Source organism: Hippocampus zosterae, chromosome 7, assembly GCF_025434085.1.
Source record: "Hippocampus zosterae strain Florida chromosome 7, ASM2543408v3, whole genome shotgun sequence".
Taxonomy (NCBI): domain Eukaryota; kingdom Metazoa; phylum Chordata; class Actinopteri; order Syngnathiformes; family Syngnathidae; genus Hippocampus; species Hippocampus zosterae.
Window position 1 is genome coordinate 14,870,899 of NC_067457.1, and position 17,695 is coordinate 14,888,593.

The 17,695-nt window shown below is 43.4% G+C and overlaps 1 protein-coding gene across 1 annotated transcript; it reads right to left on the reverse strand.

Annotated features, from left to right (window-relative positions):
- Window positions 1–425: 425 nt before the first annotated feature.
- Window positions 426–17,125, reverse strand: umad1 (UBAP1-MVB12-associated (UMA) domain containing 1). Its single transcript, XM_052071334.1, has 3 exons — window positions 17,037–17,125; window positions 13,620–13,705; window positions 426–1,283 (listed from the first exon to the last, which is right to left on the reverse strand). The coding sequence occupies exons 1-3, from the start codon at window positions 17,116–17,118 to the stop codon at window positions 1,008–1,010; spliced, it is 444 nt and encodes a 147-aa protein (XP_051927294.1). The 5' UTR covers window positions 17,119–17,125; the 3' UTR covers window positions 426–1,007.
- Window positions 17,126–17,695: the final 570 nt, after the last annotated feature.

Here is a 17,695-nt window from a genome sequence, read left to right on the forward strand (position 1 = left end):
CACATTGTTGACATTGTTTCAACATCAAAATTACAGTACAAATAGATTAGTTGGCAATTACTACATGCTTTTGGAAAAGAGGCTACCTAAAAATTTCTTTTTTTAAAAAGACTCAATGAAAATACCGTAGCAGCAATGGGTAGTGTGGGTCAATCATTTATGTACAGTGATCCCTCGAAACTTCGCGGTTCACTTATCGCGGTTTCAGTGCATCATGGATGTTTCCAAATTACTGTATTCAGAAAAAAAAGGCTGAATGACTCGGAGGTTTTGTACATTCCTGTACTGTATATGCAGCGGGCACTCATTCAAGGCGCATGATTGGTTCCTGGTGTAATTACTGTATACGGTTTTATCATTCAAGATTAAAGTAAATACGTGTACGGCTACAGTTGTTGTCTCAAATATGTAATGCGTAAATACTGTTTACATATTTTAAATATACACAAAAATTCCTAGGGGCGCGGGGGGAGGGGCAAACCCGACTTCGCTGATGTTCGTCTTTCGCGGGTGTTCTGCTCCCCATTAACCGCGATAAGTGAGGGATCACTGTATCGTAAAAAAAGTTTGAAGTCATTCCAAAAAACATCCACTTCTCCGATTACATGTCTGGTTTCTACTTATCGACAGCGAGATGAAAACAAAAACATCAACATCTTCATATTCAGTATATGACGTAAAGTGGCATGGCATCACATTGTCCATTCGGGAAAAAAATGTTTCGACAGTTTCATGTCATACAGGATGTTATATGGTAACCAAATCTTTCCATTTCGGTAAATGAAAAATGTTGCAAATGTTAAATTCAACTAATCTGAAGTGTTGATTTACCTCAGTTGGTAGGATTGCCTTTATGTCTGATTAACAAACAATCTATGCGGGCTGGAAACCCCCTCTGCTACTTGATCATCATCTCAAGCCCATTAATTACCCCGAATGGGATACACAGTTGCAAACGCAGTAAAGACACAAAAACCTTATTTTCACTTGGGCATGGTGGGGAAAAACTACGAGTTACGGAGGACCGATTTTTCGAGAGAGAAGTCATATTGAAAATAGATTTGGTTAGAGTTCATGTCCTTGGACAGCAGTATGTCAGGAATGTAAGAGAACCCTCTTTGCGTTGCCTGAACATGAGGTGCCAAAGCGAAGGGGATGTCACCAAGGAGATCGGGGGCCGGTGACGACGTCTCGACGACCGAGGACCTGTCTTCCAGGTTCGTGAGCGACGGAGCTGTGCTTGTAATTGTTTCCGCTGGTCGAGCTGGAGCAGGGCATGGTGGCTGCCAAAAAGCAGAAACAGAATTTGTGTTCGTCAAATCCTATTGATTGCTACCAAAGTAATAATGGCTGTGTAGATACAGAACATTCGGCAATGCCATTGATGCATAAAGCGTGATGCAGATGGGAGAATCAAAGAAAAAAAAGTTTTCCAAATGTTGAGTCATCATTTGTGAATTTAGTGCAGGGGTGTCAAACTCATTTTTGGCACAAGCCACATTTTAGTTACCGTTTCACTCAGATGGCCGTTATGACTGAAACCATACAAAGGAGTCAAGAATAGCTGTTGATTCAAGTGTTGTTTAAGTCAGTGTTTTTCAAACGTTTTTGAGCCAAGGCACACGTCTTTCATTGAAAAAATATCGCGACACACCACTAGCTGAAAATGTGAATAAAACCCCCGCTCATTTTAACAACTAACGTGTTATATTGTTAATTTAACCGTTTTTAACATTTAAGAATGACCTTACAACAGCTTGAATTGGACTCAAATGAACACAAAGAAAAAAGTATTCTATAATCTTTTGATATTTATTGTTTCACTGTCGTCCTGCATTCATTCGGCACAAATTCGCTTGTCTCTAGTGGTCGAAACACAAGGCAACTGGCTAGCTGTTGCTGCTCCCTAGCGGTATGGGATGGTACTACACGATTACTTTCTGGGCGATTCACAGGCATACAAATTAGATGTTTTACCGCGGCACACCTGAGAATGTCTCGCGGCACATTGGCACAGGGTTTGAAAAACACTGGTTTATGTTACTATCATAAGGGGTTTGGTAATGTCACGTTCTGCCCGAAGCGATAACAGATCGCTCCGTGCAGAACAAGGAAGTAAAGGGTTGGATCCCCGGAAAGCAGACAACGAAAAAATCTTGTCAAAGAAAAGGGTGTCTTTAATGACAAAAAACAGAAAGAGCCCGACAGGGAAAAAACGGTAACACAAAACGCTGATCAAATAAGGACCAGGAATAACAAAGAAGGAAATAACAACTGAAAACGCTCGCGGAAAACAAAAAAACGCGAGGAGGGCCTGAATTGGCAGAAATACGATAAATACAAAATCTTAGAGGCAAAACGCGAATCACAAGAGTATCGGCCGTAAGGCAAAAAGGCAATGAGTCAAATAACAAATAGCGAAATAGAGCACGAGAGCAATATGGCACGGCGTGGAATTCTCCGGCAGTGAATAAACTGCCGGAGTCTCCTAATAAAGGAAGCATAATCATCCCGAATGAACTACAGGTGTGCAGTCGGCGGGGAGAAAGCCCGCCCCCTGCAGGCAGGCACAGAACGTGACAGGATAACAAGAAAATGCTCAGAGTATATCTCTTATTCAGTACATATGACTTCAAGATGGTGCAGTGAGAGTGGCTGCCTTTACAATAGCTCCTATACTTCTTATTCTTTTACTTTCTTCCTTTCATAACTTTGCTGCTGTAAATTGGGAATTTCTCCATTGTGAGACGAATAAAGGTTTTCTTATTCTTATGTGACAATTTAAAATGTTGGTAGACATTTTAGCAAGGATCGTGGAAGTGGACAAGTTTGAGCTGCTTTTGCGGGCAACATAAAATGATGTGGCGGGCCAGATTTGGCCCCCGGGTCTTGAGTTTGACAACTGTGATGTTGTGTGTTTTTCGTCGTGTGTTAATGTAGAGAGCGGCCCGGTGGTCAACTGGTTAGCGCATCAGCCTCACAGTGCAGAGGTGCAGGGTTCGATTCCGGTCTTCCTGTGTAGAGTTTGCATGTTCTCCTGCGTGGGTTTTCTCCGGGTGCTCCGGTTTCCTCACACATTCCAGGAACATGCGTGGCAGGTTCATGGAAGCCTTTAAATTGTCCCTAAGTGTGAGTGTGAGCGCGGATGGCTACTCGTCTATGTGTGCCCTGCGATTGGCTGGCGACCAGTTGAGGGTGTGCCCCGCCTACTGCCCAAAGATAGCTGGGATAGGCTCCTGCCCCCCCCCCCCCCGCCACCCTTGTGAGGAGGAAGCAGATCAGAAATTGGATGGATGGATAGAGCTTGATATTTTATGAAACCCCCTGACAAGGTCACTGCTTTTGTAAAAGATTCAACCTTTTTTAACAGGGATCCAAACCCAAATTTGTCGAGCTTACCGTGCAGATAGTCGAGACATGCACAATAAGGGATAGCGCTTCGTTATTTAATTTCCATTAACTGGGAACTGGAAACGAATTAACTTGTGTCACGGTGTAGGTTAGCCAGGCATGGACAAATGGACTATCAGTAGGCCGCTTGCAGCTGAAGCTATGGGGCAGCAATCTTGCATTGCCACTGTTAATGACAACTTTTTTTTTCCCACTGAGAACAATGATACCAGTGCGTGGTTTGCGCCAGGATCCTTGCATGGAGTAATGAGAGACCCTCAAAGCAGCCTCCTGCAGCCGAGTACAGCAGCCTAATGTTAAAAGTATATTCATAGATTGGCATGTTTATGATTTATCAGAATCAGAATCAGAATCAGAATCATCTTTATTGGCCAAGTATGTAGAACACACAAGGAATTTATCTCCGGTGTAACACGCTGCACTAGTATCATCGTAAACAACAAAATCATTGAACCATTTTAGAGTAACCGCTAGTTTTGAAGTACCATTTTGTGGTGCAAGAAGAGTGACTGTCAGTGACTGTTTAAGGAGTTAATGGCTAGAGGGAAGAAGCTGTTTAAGTGTCTACTGGATTTGGTGCGCATGGATCTGTAGCGTCTGCCTGAGGGGAGTGGCTGAAAAAGGTGGTGGGCAGGGTGCGGGGGATCCAGGAGGATTTTCCGTGCCCTTGTCTTGATTCTTGCAGTGTGCAAGTCCTCAAGAGTGGGTAGGGCGGTGCCAACAATTTTTTCTGCCGTCCTAACTGTCCGTTGAAGTCGGATTTTGTCCTTTTTTGTGGCGGCCCCAAACCAAACCGTGATGGAAGAACACAGGATTGATTCGATGACTGCAGTGTAGAACTGTCGTAGCACCTCCTGTGGCAGGCCATGCTTCCTCAGCAGCCTCAGGAAGTACATCCGCTGCCGGGCCCTTTTCAGGATGGAGATGGTGTTGACTTCCCACTTCATGTCCTGGGAGACTGTGATTCCCAGGAACTTGAAGGTCTCGACGGTTGACACAGGGCAGTTGGATAGTGTGAGGGGCAACTGAGGAGAAGAATGTTTCCTGAAGTCCACGATCATCTCTACAGTTTTGATCGTGTTCAGCCCGAGGTTGTGTCGGCCGCGCCAAAGCTCCAGCTGCTCCACTTGTTGGCGGTACGCAGACTCGTCGCCGTCTTTGATGAGACCGATGACCGTGGTGTCGTCTGCGAACTTTATGAGTTTGACAGCTGGATCTGTTGAGGTGCAATCGTTTGTGTAGAGAGAGAAGAGCAGTGGCGAGAGGACACATCCCTGTGGGGCACCAGTGCTGGTAGTGCGTATTGATGATGTTGTTGCTCCCAGTCTCACCTGTTGTGTCCGTCCGGTCAGGAAGCTGAGGATCCACTGGCAGATCGTAGGGGACACACCGAGGTGGAGTAGTTTGGGGGTGAGGAGTTCCGGGATGATGGTGTTGAACGCAGAGCTGAAATCCACAAACAGAATCCTTGCGTAGGTCCCTGTGCTGTCGAGGTGCTCGAGGATGTAGTGCAGACCTATGTTGACTGCGTCTTCCACAGACCTGTTTGCCCGGTAGGCAAACTGGAGAGGGTCCAGCAGGGGTCCAGTGACGTTCTTTAGGTGATTCAGCACAAGGCGTTCAAAGGACTTCATGACCACAGACGTCAGGGCGACAGGCCTGTAGTCGTTCAGTTCCGATGTTGCCGATTTCTTGGGAACTGGGATGATGGTAGACTGTTTGAAGCAGGATGGGACCTCACACAGCTCCAGGGATCTGTTGAAGATTTGTGTGAAGACCGGAGCCAGCTGGTCAGCGCAGACTTTCAGGTAGGAGGGGGACACTTTGTCGGGCCCCGGAGCTTTCTTGATCTTTTGCTGCTTGAAGAGCCGTCTCACATCCTGTTCGTGGATCTGTAGTGGAGAAAAAGAGGGTGGGGGGCTAGGTAGAGTGGTTTCTGGTAGAGGTGGGTGTGTGTGGGAAATGGGGGTGTCCTTTTCAAATCGGCAGAAAAACATGTTTAGTTCATTAGCAAGACCCTTATTGTTCACTGTTTGGGGGGATGGCATTCTATAGTTAGTGATTGCTTTCAGGCCATTCCATACAGATGCAGAGTCGTTAGCAGAGAACTGGTTTTTCAGCCTCTCTGCATAGCTTCTCTTTGCGATGTTAATTTCCTTTGTCAATTGGTTTCGGGCATGTTTGTACAGTGCCCGATCTCCACTTCTAAATGCGGCCTCTTTCTCTTTCCTGAGTTGCCTGAGTTTGGGAGTAAACCATGGCTTGTTATTGTTGAAGGAGCAGAACGACTTCGTTGGTACACACATGTCCTCACAGAAACTGATGTATGATGTTACAGTGTCTGTGTATTCATCCAGTGTGCCCGTTGAAGTTTCAAAGACGCCCCAATCAGTGCAGTCTAAGCATTCTTGTAGAGCTAGCTTTGCTTCATCTGTCCATTTTTTCACAGTCTTAACAACCGGTTTAACACATTTGAGTTTCTGTCTGTATGTAGGTATTAAGTGGATTAAATTGTGGTCAGAAAGACCCAATGCTGCACGGGCGACGATCTGTATGCATTTTTGATTGTTGTGTAGCAGTGATCTAGAATATTGCCTTCTCTGGTGAAACAGTCGATGTGCTGCTTATATCTGGGAAGTTCACGGTTAAGATGTGCTCTATTAAAATCGCCCAAAATGATCAGGGGTGACTCTGGGTATTTTAGTTCGAGTTTGTTTACTTGTTCGGCTAGCGTTTGTATCGCCGTGTTAGCGTTAGCTTGTGGCGCAATGTAAACACCGACTAGTAAAAAGGAGGTGAACTCACGTGGCGAGTAGAATGGCTTGCAGTTTAAAGACAGCGACTCCAGGTCCGGGCTGCAGTGTGCATCGAGCTTCGTGACATCAGTGCACCATTCTTCGTTGATATAAAAGCAAATCCAACCACCTTTCGATTTCCCCGATAGCTCCGTGTCGCGGTCGAGTCGGAGAAGGCGGAAGCCGGGTAGATGTAGCGCGGGATCTGGATGGCGGTCACTGAGCCAGGTTTCAGTGAAGCAGAGCGCAGCAGAACGTGCAAATGTTTTGTTGGTCTTTGTGAGGAGAAGAAGTTCATCCATCTTGTTTGGCAGAGATCGTAGATTAGCAAGATGGATCGATGGCAGCGGGGTTCGAAATCCGCGCTGCCTGAGCTTGACGAGCACGCCGGCTCGCTTCCCCCTCCTCCGGCGGCGTCTCCATGCTCCGTACAGCGCAGCCGCTCCGCTCGCGATTAGCTCCGAAAAACCTTGTGGATTTTCGTGTGCTGGTGAAAAAAGACCGAGCGTAGACTCCCCAATGCGCAGCAACTTTTCCCTCGTGTAAGTAAGCCGCTCAGGGTCGCCAAAAACAAACGAAAATGACAAAAACAGGGATAATACTAGGGAGCGTGTGACCGAGGCTGCCATACCTGTCGGCGCCAGTAATATTTGTTGTCACAATAGAGTACTGAGTTTTGACTTTTGACGTTTGTATGATACTGTCAGAGATTTTCTCTCGGACAGATACATTTTCTGAAAATTATACTAGGGCAGAACTTTGTTTTTGATCAATTAAGCTTCGCCTGTAGACAAGAAAATGCTGTTTGCTGCTACATACAATGTGAATTTCAGAAAAACTGAAAACAAATGTACATATAATTAAAACCCTTGCTTCACTTCCCTGGGATGAACTCAGAAAAAAAAGCTCCATAAAGTTAGAAAGTCGCTCTTCAAATGAAGTTGCAGAGGTACTTTTACAGCGGACATGAATTTTCAAGACAGAATTGTAAAATAATTTACACCAGTCCAACTGCTCGTTAACACTTAATTTCTAATCAGCCAATCACATGGCGGCAACTCAGTGCATTTAGGCATGTAGACATAGTCACGACAATCTCCTGCAGTTCAAACCGAGCATCAGTATGGAGAAGAACGGTGATTAGACTGACTTTGAACGTGGTATGGTTGTTGGTGTCAGAAGGGCTGGTGTTGGATTTATTATTGTTTAGTAATCATACATTCACGTATTATTCGGTTGATTCTCGTGTCGTCATTTTATGCTCGCAATGAAGAATGCTTCTGCCTGTCAGTATAGTTTGATTTTGCTTGCAAAGAAGAACACTTATGCTTGCAATCATTAGTTGGCTTTGCCTGCAATGAAGAACGCTTATGCTTTCAATAAAGATTTATCCTTTATTATTTACTCACATCTATAATCATTATATGTTCTTCATTATGTGCTCACTTTTGCTTGCTGTACCGTGTGAGAAGTTAGGGTCGCAACCACCTTTCCGAGGACGTGGCTGGGAAGAGATAACTGTTAAGACTAAACAGCGAGCAAGGCTGAACCGTGAATGGAGACATCAACACCAGCTGCAACGGGATGTTTATGTCTATTTTCACACATGTACGTAAATTGCACTCACATACACACACATAGTCAAACAAGTTCAGTGTGTGTTCAACAGCCCCCACCCTTTAGGTTGGACACACCTATGTAGTAGCTTTTCCCAATAAATGAGGAGGTGAAGGGGGAGATCGTTAGGGTTACGTGTGGAGAACTGAAATCGAACGCTTCTCCTCTTTCCCCCCTGGTACCAGAATCGAGTCTCCTGTCTCCTCCTTTTGGTTATTCCTGAGTGTCAATTTGGACCAACCTGACATTTTTGGGGGCTCGTCCGGGATCGCAACATACCTGACGCCTCCAGACGCTGAGTCGACGGCCAGGAAGACCGTGGCCACGGCAAAGACACCCTTTCTGGGACTGGTTTTCGGCTCCTCGTCTGGGGGCTGAGGGTTGAAGCGAATCCCAGAGGAGAGAGGACTACTCTTGGTAAGTAGGGCGGCGGTGTCCTGTACGTACTTAAACTCCGCATCGACACTCGAGGAGTGTTTGCGCGCCGGGTTTGTAAAGACGGAGGTCGGGGTCTTTAAACCTGTTTTCAATTGAAACACTCTCAGGGCAGGTGTTGTAGTTTGGTTCGAACGCCTGGTTCGAGACCCTGTGTGAGCCTGAGAGGGGTTTGTTGAGAAGGAACTCTTTCAACGGTGATTGAGTGTTTGCGCGCCGGCAAAAAGACGAGGTCTTTTTAAGCCGCAAAGCCCTGAGCCATACTAGTCCTTATCAGGCATACAGACCGTGCAAGTCTCGAAACTGATGAGGGCGACGGTGTCCTGCACGTGCTTAAACTCCGTGTGTAAATAATGTGTGTTAAACCCCGGGTATAAATAAGATAAGATATCCTTTATTCGTCCCACAGTGGGGACATTTATAATAATAATGTCTATATAGTGCGTTACCTCTGGTCAAGGTAATAGGATAAAACCAAATTAAATGCGCATAAATGTATGACTGTGTAACTGTGTGAGTGGAGGTTCGCTACCTCATCTGAACAGGACATTTGTTGTGGCAACTGTCTGAGGAAGCAGAGGCAAGAATTTCCCGCCACCTTGGTGGTAGAAGGTTGGAAATTACCTCAGTCGGAGAAATTGCCACCCTGTTCAAGGGAATAGTCAGCCTAGTTACCTTAGGTAAATCGCTGACTCTAAACAAAAAATTCTCAAATTCTCAAAGTTCCACCCCCTAATTCGCAAATGGGGGTTCATAATAGTAAGACCGTGGAGAGAGGTGATCCCAAAAAGAAGTTAACATGTAAGGACTGGAGATTCGTAGAGAGCCAATGTCCTTCGAAGATAAAACATTTAGATACGTGGATAGAAAAATACACCACCGTTATATCCGACTCTTCCGACATCTCCTCCTTTTCCACCATCCTCTCCACCCTCTTACAGAGGGGGCCATCCGATGGCCACCAGGGGAAAAGGAGATTTGGGAGTGGAATTTTCAAAAAATTGGAGTAGTGTTTTTTGCCCTGCTGCGACGAAGGTTGACTCATCCGGGAGTGAGGTACGAGACGCTTTTCCCATGATTGAAGTTGCAAATCCAGACATAAAAGATGAGTCGCCTGTCATTCTTGTTTATAGAACATGGACACAAGAAGATGTAAAAAAAGCCGTAGACGGCATTACATCACATAAAATTGACGTGGTACAATTTGTCCAGAAAATGGAGGATCTGCGAAAATCATATCATCTAAATGGAGCTGAGGAGCAACAAGTTTGGATGGCGGCTTGTTTGACAGTAAATTGATGGTGTATACTGTATCGATATTTGGATGGAGTGAAGTCTTCTCGCGGATGACAAAATTAAAAGTTTGGATGTGCTTAACTTGGTTGTGAGCGGTAGTAAGGTGAATATTTTGGTTTGTCTGTAGGGTTGTGTCTGCGAATATGTGTTGGATTAGTCTTTGCGTGTGGGTGTGTATATATGCGTGACTCTTGGCGCGACTCATGGAGTCTTGTTTGTTTTGTTTTCTGGCTTTTGCAGTGTAGAAGGTTTGTATGGCATCTATTATAATTACCGGTACTTGTAATTGAAACTGTTTTTATTATAATTCCTAACACCACTTCAGCTTCATAATTTCAACCGGCGCTACATGAAGTATGTGTAAATCAGGTAAAGAAATAAAATGGTTGAGTATGGGTGTGGTGACACAGAGAGTTTTGGATACTTATAGTGGGTGACAGGCAAGTGAAAATATTGATGGTGAGACGTAAGGTGATGATGGAAGTTGAGTATGTTGAGAATAAAGAAAGGCACGGGCAGGTGAGGTTTGACACAGTGATGCTACGAATGAGGAGGTCACCGTGTGTTTAGGTTGAAAAGGGCCGGAAGGTCACGAGATGCTTAGATGGTTGTTTGTAAGTCGTAAACAGTGGACGTGTGTGGGACGTTGTTAACTTTCTGGGAGGAGTTAGAATGTGTAAGTATACAGTGAAGGCCTTGATCTGGATGATTTGTGAATGTTAATGTCTGTGGGTTTCAGTTATCTTATTTGTTTTATAAATGCTTCTGTTATGCTGCTAATTGCCAGGATGTTCCGATTATGTTCCAATGTTTTTTTAGATTACGTTCATAAGATGCACATTTCTCTTGAAACCTGAGAAGAGCCATCACGGCTCCTGATGTGGGAGGAATGATGGTCTTGTCTCATGAATTTGGAAAATTCTGTTACAACTTTGCTATCCGTGGATTGTGTTGTGCCTTCCGTCATTATGAAATTTAATGACTAGATTTGAAGCTATCGTCGAACATACAAATTCTTGTTGGTTTGAGTCATAAATAACCCGTCAGATGTTACGACACATCTCATTTGTGCATACACAGGCTGGATTTCTAATTTCGTTTGTCACAAGAGCAAAATCTTCCAGCTTTAATCAGCACGTTTCAGGGTCGCGTGTGAATAATTTACAATTGGCTTCGTTAACTTAGTATGACTGCACGTTTTAAGGTCAGTGGCATTTTTGAGTATCACGCACCCTAGGTGGTGTTTACCAAAGACAGTTGTGGCATAGATAAGCCTTTTGGCAGCAGTGTATGGTGTGAACTCTGCATGCTGGAAGAGTGCTAGAAAAAAAAAAAAACAAAGATAAAGGGATGAGCTGTTGCACACTAGCATGACGTTTTGTTGTTGCAATGCCAATCTAGTCATTGGCATTTATTTTGTGTGTCTATGTTGTTATGTCGATCCCCTTTAACGCTGGAAAAATGCACAGTGCTTAACCGTGCTGCTTTGTTGTGGCTTCCTGATGGGTGTTTGTTTGTTTGTTTGTTTGTTTGTTTGTTTGTTTGTTGGAATGTGAACAGGTAATAGTGATTTGAGAGGTTGTAGGAGGATGTACAACAAACTCATCTCATCTTATCTCCCGTTTTTGTGTGTGTTGATTTGTTTCATATTAATATTGAGATGACCTGCATGACTGCCTGATTGGAAACTCTAAATTGTCCCTAGGTGTGAGCATGGGCTTGGGTGTTTGTGCTTGTGTCTGTGTGCCCTGTAATTGGTTGTCGACCGGTTCGGGTTGTCCCCCTCCTACTGCCCGGAGATGGCTGGAATAAGCTCCACTCACCCCCGCGAACCTCGTGAGGATAAAAGCGGATCGGACATTGAATGACTGAATGTATTGCTTCATATAGTGATGGGTCGTTTTTTTTGGGTACATCTCGGTTTAACGGGCGAAGGGAGGAATCTAGATATAAACAAGCGCGTTTTGCGGGCTATATATAGGTAGGTTTGTGCGACTTTCAGTTTGTGCACAAACTGTTTGAGCATATACGGGAGCATATTTATGCGTCGCTTTTCAAAATTGGTGCCCCGTTACATTACGGCATCTCATCAGTTTATTGGCTTAAAACTGATTTGTATAGTTATTTTGCGGTTTGCGGTTGTTATATAACACATGAAGTATTGTTAATTCAGTGTGACGTATGTTGTTCGTTTTTGTATCATGTTGTGATATTTACGCGGCTCACACGGCAGCGATTTATTTTTTTAGGGGGGACTTGCTGGCTAGCAGCAACGTGATAACGTTTTGGGTTCAGTTCACTTCTGTTTTATATGCGGCAACAAATTGGGCAGTGAACCCAAACTTCTTTTTTGTGTCATGGATTATCTCACGCATTGGCAGGGGGAATGGTGTCTCTGGTTCGGAAACATGATACAACCTATGGTTTTAACCAATGTTGGAATACGGTACATTTTGAACTACATCTCCATTTCAGATAATGTAGAGGGTTTTCGTTGAATTAATGAGGGGGTTTGGTTGAGGCTTTTCCAAAATGGGTCGAAAATTGATAAAATGGAATGCATGTTTCACATTTTATTTGAGACACTATTGCTCCTGCCATCCACAATCTGCAGGATTGGTAGCAAGTCTGAAAGTATATGGTTAAAATTCAATTAAAGAAATTGAATTGAAATAGAATTGACTTATATGTTAATATAACATATATAACGCCAAGACTAACCTGACAGCTGGTCTGAGTATTTCAGAAACTGCTGATCTACTGGGATTTTCACGCACAACCATCTCTAGGGTTTACAGAGAATGGTCCAAAAAAGAAAAAATATCCAGTGAGCGGCAGTTCTGTGGGTGTAAATACATTGTTGATGCCAGAGGTCAGAGGACAATGGCCAGACTGGTTCGAGCTGATAGAAAGGCAACAGTGACTCAAATAACCACCCGTTACAACCAAGGTAGGCAGAAGAGCATCTCTGAACGCACAGTACGTCGAACCTTGAAGCAGATGGGCTACAGCAGCAGAAGACCACGCCGGGCGCCACTCCTTTCAGCTAAGAACAGGAAACTGAGGCTACAATTTGCACAAGCTCATCGAAATTGGACGTTAGAAGATTGGGAAAAACGTTGCCTGGTCTGATGAGTCGCGATTTCTGCTGCAACATTCGGATGGTCGGGTCAGAATTTGGCGTCAACAACATGAAAGCATGGATCCATCCTGCCTTGTATCAATGGTTCAGACTGGTGGTGGTGGTGTAATAAGTGGGCACTCTTTTTCTTGGCACTCTTTGGGCCCCTTGGTACCAATTGAGCATCGTTGCAATGCCACAGCCTACTGTATTGTTGCTGACCATGTCCATCCTTTATGACCACAATGTACCCAACTTCTGATGGCTACTTTCAGCGGGACAATGCGTCATGTCATAAAGCTGGAATCATCTCAGACTGGTTTCTTGAACATGATAATGAGTTCACTGTACTCAAATGGTCTCCACAGTCACCAGATCTCAATCCAATAGAGCATCTTTGGGATGTGGTGGAACGGGAGATCCGCATCATGGATGTGCAGCTGACAAATCTGTACCAATGACCATATTGACATGTGATGCCATCATGTCAATATGGACCAAACTCTCTGAGGAATGCTTCCAGCACCTTGTTGAATCTATGCCACGAAGAATTGAGGCAGTTCTGAAGGCAAAAGGGGGTCCAACCCGTTACTGGCATGGTGTACCTAATAAAGTGGATGGTGAGTGTAGGTGCCGCCAATGTTTGCGTCATTTCCCGGGTCCTTTCCCTCATATTGCACAAAAACAATCATCAGAAGATCGTGTTTAGATGAGTGAGGGCACATTGTACAGATAATCAGAAAGAATATTTCTGACTTGACTTTCCCTTTAAGTGTTGTCAATACTGGCTTCAGCCAGTTCATCATCGCAGCAGTACAGATTGTGCTGTACTTTCATGATTACATGCAAAGCGTCACACTATTACTCATGTTGATGACCAGCATGCATTCTCATTACACAGAACTTTTTGGTATGTCTTAAGGTTAAAAATGGAAAAAGCTCACCTTAGAAGGCAAGACAATAACATTTGTTGAAGGTTGTGCAATGTTCATCGACTGCATCTTCCGCCTCTGCTCTTCAACTGATTCTCCTGCAAAGAAACAAGTTATTTCTTTCGATATTAAAACGAAGCCAAGGTTTCCACTGAAATGCGTTCAAATTCAACCTCCCCAAAATTCTTCAATAAATGTAACAATTCCATATACATTTTCCACGGATAATTGGGGGGCGGGGGGTGGTGGGCAGAAAACCATAAAATATTCCTTTTTTTTTATTAATCCATAAATATATGAAACTGCCTATACCAAAAATATATGTGGCTAGCTCACTAGCTTATAGCTAGATAGCTAGATAGATAGTCAGACAGATAGATAGAATTTTGAAGATTATTTATTACACACAACATTTTGGTAAGATTTTTATCATGGATCATGGAAGTTGACACATGATTTGCTTTCGCAGGCCACGTAAAAGGACGTGGCGGGCCAGATGTAGCCCGGTGTCAAACTTAGCCCGGGCCTTAACTTTGACACCAGTGTGCTAAGGTCACACATGCTTAGGAAGTCAGAGGTGGAAATAAAGTTATTTTGTTGATATCGCGGGAAGATGGCGCCTTGGACACAAAACATAGTAAAAATTATTTTGAAAATCAGTGACATCAACGTCAATGTACATTTCTAACATAACATTAGACCCTGTGCCGATTTGACCTCTCGGAGACTTCACACCCATGACACAGAGGTCTGGTGTGTCCGATCCCATCTACTTATAATGTTGCATATCCTACATGGCACCACAATTTGTTACTACATTGACTTATAGTGTGATGAGCAAAATGGCTGTCATTCCCTGACTAGCGAGCTCAAGCTCCCTCTATTGCTCAAAATAACAGATGCCGACTCCCAGCATCGGCATTCGCCAGGAGTGTGCCGCATGTGCTCGTTGTTCCTGGGTGCAACCAAGAGCTCCAGCGCAGATCCACACTTGTGCATGCCCGCAAATTGTTTCCTTGCTGGCTGGACTTATTTCTTTTTGTCCTGCCTCCAAGACGAATTGTACGACCCAGCCATGCTTCTGGCGGTGGCACGCGATGACGGGCGGGGTCGCTACTTAAGTCATGTTGCATGAAGGCAGTTAATGTTTGTTTTTCTTACAAATGAATGCCTTATGTTGTTGAGATAAATGTGAATGTAAGAAATTGGAACTGTAGATTTTATCATTATTTTTTTTAAAAGGTAACCAATCTATAAAATGCTTTATTTTCTCTTTATACTTATAAATGCTCCTTAATCAAGTAAAAATATATTTTATCCAAATATTTAGTTGTTTGATAACATTTTCAGTAGGCTACTCAAACACTAAAGTATTCAATAGCTGCACCCTTACAACTTCCCTATCAATTATATTGTCATATTTTGGTTGTTCAACTAAAACATTGTTAGAGGTCACTGGGATTTGCCCGGTAAAAAATTGATCTCAATATTAAAATGAATTACATTTCTTTTCAAATTACATAATTGAAAGGCAAAAATGTTCTTCAAAGAAAATAAAGTTATTCATAAGGATTTAAAATTACTGTATTTTCACGACTATAAGGCGGCATTAAAAATCTAAAATTTTCTCCAAAATGGACAGGACCCCTTATAATGCGGAGCGTCTTTTATATGAGCTGAGACCCGACACGCTGTTTATATAGAGAAAAGGCGGAAGTGAGGTCGACCAATCAGTGAAGCGCGTCCGTGAACTTATATGTAAATATATGGAGAGAGACAAAATGTGTACGTGAGTGACGACACGCACGCATGCGGAGAAGAGGTCGGCCAGTCAGTGAACTGCGGAGAAGAGGTCGGCCAATCAGTGAAGCGCGTCCGTGCACTTATATGTAAATTATGGAGAGAGAGAAAATGTGTACGTGAGTGACGACATGCACGCATGCGGGAGAAGAGGTCGGCCAATCAGTGAAGCGCGTCCGTGCACATATGTAAATATATGAAGAGAGGTGGATGTGAGTGAGGACAGGCACGCAGGGGGTGGGTCCGGCAATGAGTGAAGGGTGGGCGTGTAAGTGGACGCGAAAGGCACGCCTCTAGCAGGTACCAGCACCTGTATAAATGTAAATGTAATAAATGTAAATGTGAGTGTGTGCATTATTGCAAAACAACTTCGGTTTTGGTTTCCAAGAACCCCCGAAAATGAATTCCAACCTCTGGACATCGGCATCAACCGGGCGTTCAAAGTGAAGTTGCGAGCGGCATGGGAAAAATGCATGATCGATGGCGAACACAGCTTCACGAAGAGTGGGAGGCACTGCCGGGCTAGTTACGCCACAATCTGTGAATGGATTGTGGCTGCTTGGACGAACATATCTGCTAGAACAGTTGTTCGAGCTTTTGGCAAAGCCGGCATCATTTCTGTGGAGCCACATGACGACGAGAGGGAACCCGGCAGTTTGGATGGATTACCGATACTTGCACAATTGTTAAATTCGGACACAGAAGATGACGACTTTGATGGCTTTCTGAGTGATGATTGAGCAAAAAAACGTGAGTACCTTGTAAATAAAATACACCCGAACTCAGTTCTGCTTTCGTTGCCTTTTTAAAAACGTGTTTTAGCTTTGAGCTTCAGTGTATGCTCCTAGCGAACGTGTTAGCATGCATGCATGCCGTATGTTTAAGCGTATGTTTTACCACTGTAAAACTGCGCCCATTAGTACAGTGCGTCCTGTGTATGTGTAAAATACAGAAATGTCACCCATTAATGAGACTGCGCCCAACCGTACGGTGCGTCGAATAGTCGTGAAAATACGGTATGCATGTTTCATGTTAAACATGGCCAAAAAAACTTATGGTGTTATGATGATTTAAAATACAAGACAACTTTTTTAATGTTTTTTTTTTCTAAAATCCATCCATCCATCTATTTTCCGAACCGCTTACTCCTCACTAGGGTATCGCTTTTCAAATTCTGAAATACTGGAAATGAAAACCCCTTAGTTATCATACCTTTGACTTTTAGTAAGCTCGATGTATTTATTGTGTATGGAAAGAACGCACTCTTGCGATTCTTATGACATACATTTTATGTGTTTTTTTTAATGGCATACGATCTATGGCCTATATGCATGGCAACTCATTATTATACGCATTTTATCAACAAATTTAACTTCAAATCAGAGATCATGAAGAACAGAGGCAACCAACATTTTTCTATTTTTGTTAACAAAAGATTTGGTGAAGAAAATGCTAATTAAAAATAAATAGTTAAAGGCAAACTCTAACATGAAAATCAGTCTATTTAGCAATAAATATAATGGAGACAGATTCGTTCCAGAGGGCCACAGAAAATGTGCGGCTGAGATATGCCCCCCAACTTTTAATTAGAAACCCAAGTTTCAAGGCAACAACGATACTGGTTCTCACCGATGATCACAAAGCCTCCGTCAGGGTCCCTCTCTGACGTCGACTTCTTTGAATCTTTTCGGAAACCCAGGAAAGACAACATAGTTGCGCTGTGTGCATAAAAGTTCTAGTTAATAACAGAAGTGTTCAATGTGTCAAATTGCATATTCACTAACATCAAAGATGTGTATATGAAACTATTTTAAACGTCTATATGTTTTGTATTACTTAAAACATACAGCATTGTAAAAAGCTGCGTCATGTAATGTCGAAGTACTTGAGCATCGTCGTACTTGCTTTGTTGTGAAGTCCAGACATCAAGTCATAAAAATGTTGTAATTGTGTGTTTAAAGACGTACTAACGGCATACGACAAGCTAGGTAGTTTTTTTGAAACAAAGGTATAAAAGATGAAACACATGTAAATATCGCGTCACATTTAATTTGTCCAGAATTACCGTGTTGTTGTGACCTCTTTGTTACCCGTGTCCGTGTAGAAACTACATTTACTCTCAGAGGTTCCGCTGATTGCGTTTAGTTTCATTTTTTAACAGCGAATACTACACAATGGCCACGATCACAACAACAAACGTGAGGTCTTCTCTTCAAACCAAATAAACGTAAATGTCAAGGCGTTGGGGTGCCGTTTAAAATGTTTTTTTAGGTTCTATCCTCACATTT

Excerpts from the sequence above, each read along its gene's own strand:
- umad1 (XM_052071334.1), bottom strand. The coding sequence starts at position 17,118 with ATGTTGTCTTTCCTGGGTTTCCGAAAAGATTCAAAGAAGTCGACGTCA. Across the intron at positions 13,706-17,036 it reads CGGAGGCTTTGTGATCATCG|GAGAATCAGTTGAAGAGCAG; the intron begins GTGAGAACCAGT and ends GTTTCTTTGCAG. Across the intron at positions 1,284-13,619 it reads TTATTGTCTTGCCTTCTAAG|CCACCATGCCCTGCTCCAGC; the intron begins GTGAGCTTTTTC and ends GCTTTTTGGCAG.